Source organism: Pinus tabuliformis, chromosome 7 (genome assembly GCF_031772625.1).
Source record: "Pinus tabuliformis cultivar Carrire ecotype Pingquan chromosome 7, CPIR1, whole genome shotgun sequence".
In the NCBI taxonomy this organism is placed as follows: Eukaryota; Viridiplantae; Streptophyta; class Pinopsida; order Pinales; family Pinaceae; genus Pinus; species Pinus tabuliformis.
In genome coordinates this window covers 1,363,178,233-1,363,188,421 of record NC_142293.1, presented here as the reverse complement: position 1 = coordinate 1,363,188,421, position 10,189 = coordinate 1,363,178,233, and the positions used below count along the sequence as shown (strand labels likewise).

Genomic DNA, 10,189 nt, shown 5'->3' with positions numbered 1-10,189 from the left:
CAACGACGGATAGAAAGTTAGGTGTATTACCTCGAGACCTTCCCAAGCAACTGTAGTTAAGGGCATTAACGCCGAACCTAATAACCAACACGAAGATGAACGGGTATGATAGGAGAGGACCTCGGGGCTCTCCCACCTTAATGAGGAGGGGTCGGCCCGAGGACGATCAACTCGAGGTGAGTTAATGCAGGTCACAATGTGGCAGTCTATGTGGAGGCCAAGCGGATCAGTAGCCACATTAAACTTAATACTTTAATCAATCATGCAACCAAGCGTTGAAATCACATTAATAATTTTGTATGGGTTAACATATGAATGAGTTAGGTCCACAACTGAAGTGATTACATAGTTACGTTACCAAATAATTTTTTTCTTTTTTGGAGATAAGGTTGTTACATTTTTCCTATGAAAACTCACAATAAACGCTCCCATAGCTAAATAGATTATCCCAAGAGCTAATTGCCAAAATATCTACATAACTTTCTCTATTGCCTTTGAAGGCATGAGAGTCTAAAATGAAATGCTTTTATGTTTCCACTTTTCAGGAAGAACAAAAAAATACATAACCCATGTTTCACTTAACAAGATAGCATAAGGAACGAATTTGTTTATAATCAAACGCTTCTGAATTTTCTCAATTTGTTTCCACTGCATGTGAGATGTACAGGTGGCTCACACTTCACAACCATAGAGAATCACAGGAATCCGGGTGGCTCACACTTCACAACCATAGAGAATCACAGGAATCACCAGAATCACTAGAGAATCATTATTTTAATTTACAAGGTAAGTTTGATCTTAATTTATACCTACTACTTATTTTATTGTGATATGTATATTATTATTTTTTTAAATCTAAAAAATTATTTGTAATTTTATTAATAAAAACAAAATTACAATATAACAAATTGAATTTTATTATTTTTTACTTTTTACCAATACGACAAAATCTCCACGTAGGTTTATATTACTTTTACACTTTTCCTATTTAGGGAAATATAACTTCTTACTATTATAAGTCAATTTGATTTTTCAACTACTCATACTATCCACGCGATACTATTATCTTTGACACCGTCTAACTAATAATCCAAATGAATTTTTTAACGACCAATTTATAAAGAGATTGTGGTTTCTTGTTGTTTAAAATCCCTTTTAAATGCATAAATGGATTAAGCACCATAAAGAACCCTTAAAGTACTTTGGAAATTAAACAACTTAAATTTATAATTTTTAAATTGACCAGAAAAAATGCTAAAAAGAAAGCCATTTTATCTATTAATTTGACTCCCCTATTATCTTTTACTTCAATTATCAAACTAGTAATTATATCAAAAAAACGAGTTTCTCATCTCTCCTTAAAGAGACTTGACCATAACTAGAAAAAACCCTCACAAAAAGACAAAAACTACCCTATTATCTTTTACTTCAATCATCAAACTAGTAATTATATCAAAAAGGAGTTTCTCATCTCTCCTTAGAGAGACTTGACCATAAATAGAAAAAACCCTCACAAAAAGACAAAAATAAGTAAAAATACAAAAAGACAAGACAATCCAAAAAATAAAAATAATTATGAACCCTTATTAAAATACTTGACCATAACTAGAAAAAACCCTCACAAAAAGACAAAAATAACTAAAAATACAAAAAGACAAGACAATCCAAAAAATAAAAATAATTATGAACCGTTATTAAAATACTTGACCATAACTTAAAAAACCCTCACAAAAAGACAAAAATAACTAAAAATACAAAAAGACAATCCAAAAAATAAAAATAATTATGAACCTTTATTAAAATAAAATAATTTTTTTGTAAGCTTAGGCAGACTACATTAACATAAAATTTGAACCTAAAACTTCCAATTCTTTAGTATTTAGTGAGACTTCCTGTTCCATTACCAATTGAACTACCTAAAACAAACACTTTAAAAATAAAATATTATTAATTTTAAAAACTATAATTTTTTTTCCAAAATTAATAAATCCCCTTATTTTTAAATAATTCATACTCTTTTTACCATTTCTCCAAAAACAATCATATTACCCTTTTTAAATCATAACGTCGTTCAAATATATAATCTTTGAATGCATACGTCGTCCAAATATATATTCTTTGAATGCAGAGTTGATCTAATATGTGGACCACCGTGTATGAATAATATTTAAGTATAATAATATTAAATTATTTTTAAATTTCATATTATAATCATTAAAATATATATTTAAAAATAAAATAATTTAAATATTAATTTTCTCTGACTACTTTTTAGGGAAATTTTATAGAAATATAAACATTATAACATTTAAAAAATAAAATAATTAAAATAATTGTTCGCTTGCCATATAATCACGTCGGTAGCAGTGAGGCGTCATTTGCAACTTTTCTCTGAAAATGCGTTGGTAGCCGTGAGGCGTCATCTGCAACTTTTCTCTGAAAATGGGGACATTTCAGTTCTCCTTGAAGAAAGGCGGTGGGTTGCGAACTCCCGAGGCAGCTAGACCAGCCGTCAGATCTCTGCTTGGAGCAGTTAAAACTCCTCCACCAGCACTTCGGCCAAAGTCAGATATCAGACCGGGCGAAAATTTCAATTATTTGAAGCTAAATGCAGGTTTGGAGCTAAAGACGGTTAAATTTTGTTCCATCCTTTAAATTCCAGTTTACAAATTCATACGAAAATGATCGTTCAACTATCTACTGACTGTTCTTTTTTGTAATTTTTTCCAGAAAAGCTTGTGCAGAAGCCGGTTTGCGTCAAAACTGACCTGCAAATAGCGGTAGAACTGTGATCTTTAACTCTTCTTTTGCAATCTTGTTTGACAGCTTACGATTTTTTCTTCTTCTCGGATTTTTCTTTAAATATTTGTAGTTTCTTCCAGTTTTTAAAACATAGATCTCTATATTTTTTATATCTTATAATTTAATTTTTGAATTTAAGTTAACTATATTGATCTTATTATTTTGCTGAAGTTTCTTGCGAAAGATATCTTTAATTTATCGTTTTCTTTGTTCATCTAGTGGTTTTTCCTAGAACTCGTCACATTCTGACTGTTCGTTCGCTCCAGTGTATCTAGCATGGCAAATAGTTTACAATAATTTTTAGGTGGTGAAGCCTTTACTGATGCGTTAAATTTGTGCTCGATGAGTTGACGATAATTTATTATTTTTGTTGTTCTTCAGAATTCAAAGTTGAAGAAGTCAGAAGAACAAATTCGCATTCTAGAGACCAAACTGCAACATGTGAACAATGCAAATGCCAAGCTTAAATTGAAACAGAAAGGAGATGCAAAACTTTGGAAAGGATTGGACTCAAAATTATCTTCAACTAAGACATTTTGCGATCAGCTCACGGAGACATTGCAGCAATTAGCGAGTCAAGTTGAAGAAGGTAATGTCGAATATTTACTTTAGCTATACTTGAAGGTCACATCGAATATTTACTATAGCTTTGTAATGATTTTTCCAAATACAAATTACTGTTCTACCCTGTACAAATTTACATGATATAATTTCATACTTCTCTGCTGAAAATTAGTCTAAATCACAACAAATGGTTCGATCTTTATTTGTGTAGCTGAAGGCGTCAAGAAAGTTTTGGAGGAGAAGATATTTGAAAGGATGAAATCATTCGAGGAATTGATGCTTCAAGTAAATCTTCTGTCCTCAAGGTTGGACAATGCAGAAATAACCATTAAAAAACGTAAGACTTTATGTATGTGAATGCTTAGTTTTAGACTTTTGGTCACCTTTCAAGTCTTTCAGTTTTACATTCATATCTGAGTGGTCTCGTAGGAGAACGGGAATTGAAGGAAATCTCAATAGAAAAGGAACAATTCGAAGAGTCATACGATGCCGAAGTTGCGAAAACAAACCTTCTTACTGTCAAAAAAGGTAGAACAATCTTCACTCAAATAAAAAAAATACTGGAGCTACGAATTAGGTACTGAAGTCAAAATGAGGCGAATTTCTGTCCTAATCTTTTGAGGCATTGATTGGTATTAGATAACCTCGAAAAACGGCTGCAAGATACAATTGAAGAAGACGCTAGGGTATTAGACAATCTTCAAACGCAGTTTCAGGGAGCACAAAGGGAGTTGGCCCTCAAAGAAAATGCCTGTACAAGCATGAAGGCCATTCAGTCCAAATTGGAAACAGAGAAAGCTCAACTTGTGTCTCAGATTGAAGAATACACTAGGGTAGTGGAAAATCTTCAAACGCAGTTTCAGGGATTAGAAAGGGACTTGGCCCTCAAAGAAAATGCTTGCACAAGCATGCAGGCCATTCAGTCCAAATTGGAAACGGACAAAGCTCAACTTGAGTTTCAGATTGAAGAGCAGACTAGGGTATTGGAAAATCTTCAAACGCAGTTTCAGGGAGTACAAAACGAGTTGGCCCTCAAAGAAAATGCCTGTACAAGCATGCAGGTCATTCAGTCCAAATTGGAAATAGACAAAGCTCAACTAGAGATTCAGGTGGAAGAATATGAAAGGAAATTATTTACATCCGAATCTGAGAAAGAAGCCTTCAAGGATGAAATTCTAGATCTGTCCAACAAGATTGTTGAGCTGGAACAGATTTCTGTGGTGGCATCGAGCAATGTCGACAAACTGCTACTAGCATTAGACAAAAGCACTGAGCTAGCTAAACAAGAAAAAATGCTAGCTAATCTGAAAGCTCGGGCTGAATTTGATCATCTCAATAGCCAGTTTCAGGATGCAATTTCTACAAATGCAAGTCTGCAATCACAAATTCAAGGTAAAATTAAACTTATTTTTGTGCATGTAGTATGTGTTTGAAAAACCTTTCTGTGTCCCGCGTTATGCTGAATATTCATGCTTTTGTAATGATATATCAGAGTCAAGAGAGCAAAATATGGAGCTTCAGCAAAGCCGGGATCTTACAACAAAACTATCTGCTGAGAAAGAGGTCGAAGCTAAGGCAGAACTACATAACATCCAACTAAAATTGAATCAAGCTTTAGAAAAAAAGGGTGAATTGGAAGAAACTGTAGTAAAACTACAGGAAAATGTTGCTAGCTTGTCACACACTATCAACGAAGTTCAAAAGGATAAGGTTGGTTTGGTTTCCAAGTATTTATTTGCACAGATTTATAAGCTTTCTTCAGGCCAACTAACTTTACCTTTCATGCATTTTTCCTATGCGAGTGGTCCTGCCATGCTAAAATCTTGAAACAAGATCAGCTTGGGACAAATGATTAAAATGTGAATTTAATTTTCACCTTTATTTTTATGATATTTGAAATTCACAGATAAAACATTTGATGCAGTACCTTGTTCTGGCAGATGATGATGTGAGGCACACATCCATCGTTTTCATTTAACTAATAGGGTCTTTTTATCTTGTATAGGAAGGCCTACAGCTCACCATTTTAGACTTGAAAGCTGAAAACCAAAATGCATATGATAATGCACAAGTTATGCTACACCAAAAAGGAGAGGAAATTGAATCTCTACTTAAAAAACTTGCAGAAGTTAATCTGACAATCATCGTACGGGAAAATGAAGTAAATCAGCTTCGTCAGGAGTCAATTGACAAGGCTCAATTGACACTACAGCTCCAAGAAAAACAAGAAGCACTGGAAGAACAAAATGCACAGGTTCGAGTATCTCTCAACTTTCTGATAGATAAGTCATTCATTCAGTTGTGCTCTATAATTTCTAGAGTGAAATTTTCCTTTTCCTTATGGAAGCATATTAATGTAAGAGCAATATCAAAACACTACATAAAAGCCCTAAATAGTCATCCTATAGTTTATGTATATTCTGAGTCTCGCAGGTTCGCGCACAAGTGCTTGCAGCTGAACACACTGTTGTTGAAATCAAAAGACAGTGTGAATTACAGCTAGAGGCTAAGCAGGTGGAGCTCAGTAGACATCTAAAGGAAATATCTCAACGTAATGACCAGGTATTAATCTCTTCATTTTCCGAATACGACCTTTTAAAGTCATTGTTTTAGAAATCATTCTTAAGTTCATGAATCTTGAAAGTGTTCCATTTTCTTCTTGGATTTGAATGGTGTGTTTCCAGGAAATAAATGATATTCGAAAGAGGTGCGAAGCAGAGACAAGGGAGTGTATTATGAGGGAGAAAGAGAAGGAGAAACTAAAGGTTTGCACATTATCAGAATCGTAACTGAAATAATTTTGGTTTTTGTCTTTGCTGACTCAGTAGATATTCTAGAGTTCCTGTTGCTGTTTTATTGGAACATTCCAATTGTTTGGCTTTGTCGAGTTTTCAGGCAGACCGAATGCTTCAAGAGGAAAAACAAAATTCTGAGCAAAGAATTGCAAAAGTACAAGAAGATGCATCCCGCTGTTTACAAGAAGTTCGAATGGAACATGAATCATTAGTAAGTTTTTCTTTCAAGGTTGTCAGTGATCACTGATGATTTTAAATACTACTTGAATCATTGTGCGCTGATTTAAAGATTTGCACGATAGTGATACACTGCCTGCATAAGTCTCTTGAATTAGTTTCAATTTATGATCTTCCTCCACTTTCATACTTATTATGTCTTTGATATCTCATTTTTATGGGTGCAGATAAAACGACTTAAGGAAGAAGACGGGGAAGAGAAACAGATGTATCAGGATCGATATACTAAGGAGATGAAGAAAAAACAAGAGGAATTTGAGAAGGATTTGAAAAAGGTTAGATGGAGATAGATATTATTTAAAGTTGGCCTATATTGCTATTTATTTTGTTATGACTTTCTTCTTTTCTTATGAATCCAAAGTTCACGAGAGATGCGGAAGTAAAAGTCAAAGATTTGCAGATTAAGCACCAAGAAGAAGTACAGAAATTGAAAGAGGAACAAAAGAAACAATTACAACAGGTGGGTATCAGGGGTCTGAAAGTATGGAATTCACCTATCCCTTTGTAATATATAATTAAGCTGAAAAGTCCAATTAGCAAACATTGATGTAGACACAAGTAGGTATACTTTGAGTATGCAAGAACAGATCTTTTTGAAAATGTTAAATTAAGAATATCTATGAGATTTTTATTCAGTAGTCCAAGACATAGAAGATTTTTCAGGATGATTTTGTGTTTTTTAACTAAACGTGATTTTATCTTACCAATTTGTTGATGCTTAGTGTTAATTATCTAACTTCTTCAATCGATTTAACTTCCAAGTAGCAGATAATAGGAGTTACCTCTACAACTAACCAGACCATTTATCCATTAATCTCCGTCTGCTTGAAGTTTCAGCCTCTTTGTGGTCTCTTCTGAAAAGAGAATTATAGATCTCACTTTTGGAGACTTAGATCAGGCATGGTTATGCTACAAATCCTGCCTTTGGAAGAGCCGGCTGGGGAGTAGTTAAGGTTTAAACTAAACACCTTATCTGGAAGAAACCTGAACTCTTAAAAATGTGATGGTTGTGTCATGCTAAATCCTTCTTGGTTGAGTGTTTCAGCCAATGAAATATTCTCTGGTCCAAAATTTTCAAAATATTGCAAGACTTGTCACTGAACACACAATGAATTCTTTCCTAGTGTAGTATATCTTCCCAAAATAACCTAACTTTGTACAATGCATTTTTCATAACCATTGGTTTGAAAATTATTGTTGACCTCCCCCCAATAAAAAAACTGCACCAACTGCACCTATTTTTGTAGATAAGAGTAAAACCAATGATGAATAGTGTAATGGCCTAGGCTGAGAGGCATGCAACTGGATTTAGAATTTAATAGAATATAATGACCATATCCAGCACACAGATCATTAATAGAATGTAAGTAGTAAATTATTTAAATGAATCTCTGCAAAGTATATGCAATAAAAGCATAAAAAATAGGAGCAAATTTGATTTAAAATGAACCTAGAAGTTTGTACAAATTCTTCCTTGCAGGGGGTCCCCAAGAAAGAATCATGAAGGCCACAACCAAGATGATAGAAATGAAGGCACAAACGTTATTTATAATGCTTCATGTTTAAAGTTTTTTGACTCCGAGTGAACTCAGAAATTTGGACAAATTCGTCTTCACAAGCGGTTATCAAAACCAACATAACTAAAAATGAAGACATGAATGTCTATTTACAGCATTTAACCCTTGAAAGCTTTTGTTGAAGCAATTATCAATTTTATTCTAATACCATATGTCAATTCTATAAACATATATAACACATCATCTATCACTAATGAATCACACATGGTTATTGGGGAGGAAGGGCTGATAGAGAATTGTTAAACAATTTCATTAGAAAACACCTAATAGCATGAATTGATCCTCATTAACCATGATTAAGATAAAATCGTTGATGTGCTAGCAGTTGTTACCTAATCGAAGTGGATTTTTGGATTCTAATGATTCTTCTGCCAATACTTTGAGTCTCCTGCTTGTTACTTCGTCGATTAACAGGGTTGCTCAAGATACTGTGGGAACCTACTGAACCAACACATATAGGACAAGGGCCCACAGTCACTTTGGCCCATGCCCCCACTCTTTAAGTCCAACTCCTACCAAAATGGCTATGGGAGGCTTTCCTTGAATGACTCTAGCCAACCAATACAAGACTAGATAATGGGGTCTTATGGCTGAAGGGAGGAGTTTTAACTTGCTGTTCTGCTAGCTTACTGAGTAAAATCTGCAAAAAATATACTAAGGCAGTAAAGAAATACATTCTACTCCAACAAGATGTAGCACGTGAGTAGTCAAATCGAGTGTAAATAAAATACACTCATCAAATATGTAAGTATTTGTATGATCAGATCCGTGGTTAGAGGGGTTGTGTAAATCAGCTTGCTGGTCTACTATAACAGGTCTGTAATTTCTGCAAAATGTTACAGAAAAATGGCAAGATAACCCTCTAAAATATCACCCAAAAGTTCCTAAATGCTTCTAAATCCAAGATCTAATGGTGGGGAGACTAGAAGGTAGAAAAATGGTCAATTAAGACCACTTCTAAGCCTAGGACCTGTAACATAATTGAATTTGCAACAAACTGAAAATTTATTTGTTGAGGTCTTTGTTGAATATCCACGACCTTGGGTCTAGGTTAGAGTCTTAGAATCATTGACGCTACCAAACCAATAATCTCAACCATAAATTACTTTGCACAGTGGAAATATAAAGCAGTAAATCATATATGCACAATATACACAGTTTTAAATAAAATTGTACAATAATGTACAATTCCAATCTTCGTTATATTAAACAAATTGAGTAATACAATAGTCTATGGTTTACAAGATACAATGACAATCTTCGTTGCGCAACTTCTATATCGTATCTTGTCTTGCCGGTCCTTCGCTTCCATACTACTCACTAGTAGTGCCTTAGTCCATCAAGGCATATACACTTCGAGACTCCAAGAGGGCTGCCTCCTATCACTGCTGCAAGTCATGTCTGCTACAATGAACATGGGCTCATCAACTGCTCTTTGGGTAGGCCTAATTCCCGAGCTCCAATCTGCCACGCTAGCAACAACTTTAGTCCATCAAAGTGTTGCACTTCGGCACCGTCCTTCACCTAACCTTCAGCTGCTCTTCGTCTTTCAAGATAGCTCGTCTAAGGCTACTTTGGGTAGCCAACACGCTGCCCTCCAACCAGCTCTTTGACACCCAATCTTGTCACTGCTGGATCTTCACCTAGGAAGATATTACACCACCTCAGAATGTCCTCCAATTGGCTCCAACAGGCTGCACTATAATCTGATCCAATTCTGGTCAAATACCTTGACCCAATACACCTCCAAAACTGTTGCTGACACCATGCTGCACTGCTGCTCTCTGGTTAGGGCATCACCTACAGCCCTATTCCCCCACACAACTCAACGACCAGCCCTCCAAAAGACTGCGGTTTACTTCAGAGAGAGTCCTCCACACCTACGCTGCTCCTTCTAGCTTATTTGACCCCAAACGCAGCTCTTAAAGGCAGCCTAGCTGCTGGCTAAGGCCTGCGGCCTAGCACAGCAGCTGCTGTAGCTTACATCCCCCTCAAAACTCCGCCACACAGCCCTTAAACAGCAGCGTCCTTCTCCTATTCTCTTCGGTCTAGACAGCCCTTCAATCTGGCCCTAATCCGCACTTAGATCAGCCCAAGCAACCTTGTCTTAGCCCACAAACAACCAGCTGTCACCTACAGAAATTCCAACACTGTCTAGGGCAAACTTTCCCACGCTGATCCAAGTCTCCTTCTCACTGAGGTTTGGCTCCACTT

The 10,189-nt window shown here is 35.4% G+C and overlaps 1 protein-coding gene across 3 annotated transcripts in view; it reads left to right on the top strand.

The window, feature by feature from the left end:
- The first annotated feature begins 2,404 nt into the window (after positions 1–2,404).
- Positions 2,405–10,189, top strand: part of LOC149252656 (synaptonemal complex protein ZEP1-like) — a 208,548-nt gene continuing 200,763 nt past the window's right edge. For 2 of the 3 annotated variants that reach the window (XM_089459759.1, XM_089459758.1), the window contains exons 1-13: positions 2,405–2,614; positions 2,731–2,780; positions 3,184–3,391; positions 3,578–3,703; positions 3,796–3,894; positions 4,006–4,758; positions 4,859–5,076; positions 5,372–5,620; positions 5,800–5,928; positions 6,051–6,131; positions 6,262–6,372; positions 6,566–6,673; positions 6,760–6,858. In XM_089459759.1, coding sequence (XP_089315885.1) covers positions 2,443–2,614; positions 2,731–2,780; positions 3,184–3,391; positions 3,578–3,703; positions 3,796–3,894; positions 4,006–4,758; positions 4,859–5,076; positions 5,372–5,620; positions 5,800–5,928; positions 6,051–6,131; positions 6,262–6,372; positions 6,566–6,673; positions 6,760–6,858 — 2,403 coding nt within the window. In that variant the 5' untranslated portion in view covers positions 2,405–2,442. The remainder of the gene's footprint in view (positions 2,615–2,730; positions 2,781–3,183; positions 3,392–3,577; positions 3,704–3,795; positions 3,895–4,005; positions 4,759–4,858; positions 5,077–5,371; positions 5,621–5,799; positions 5,929–6,050; positions 6,132–6,261; positions 6,373–6,565; positions 6,674–6,759; positions 6,859–10,189) is intronic. The other variant, XM_089459760.1, reaches the window with a different exon arrangement.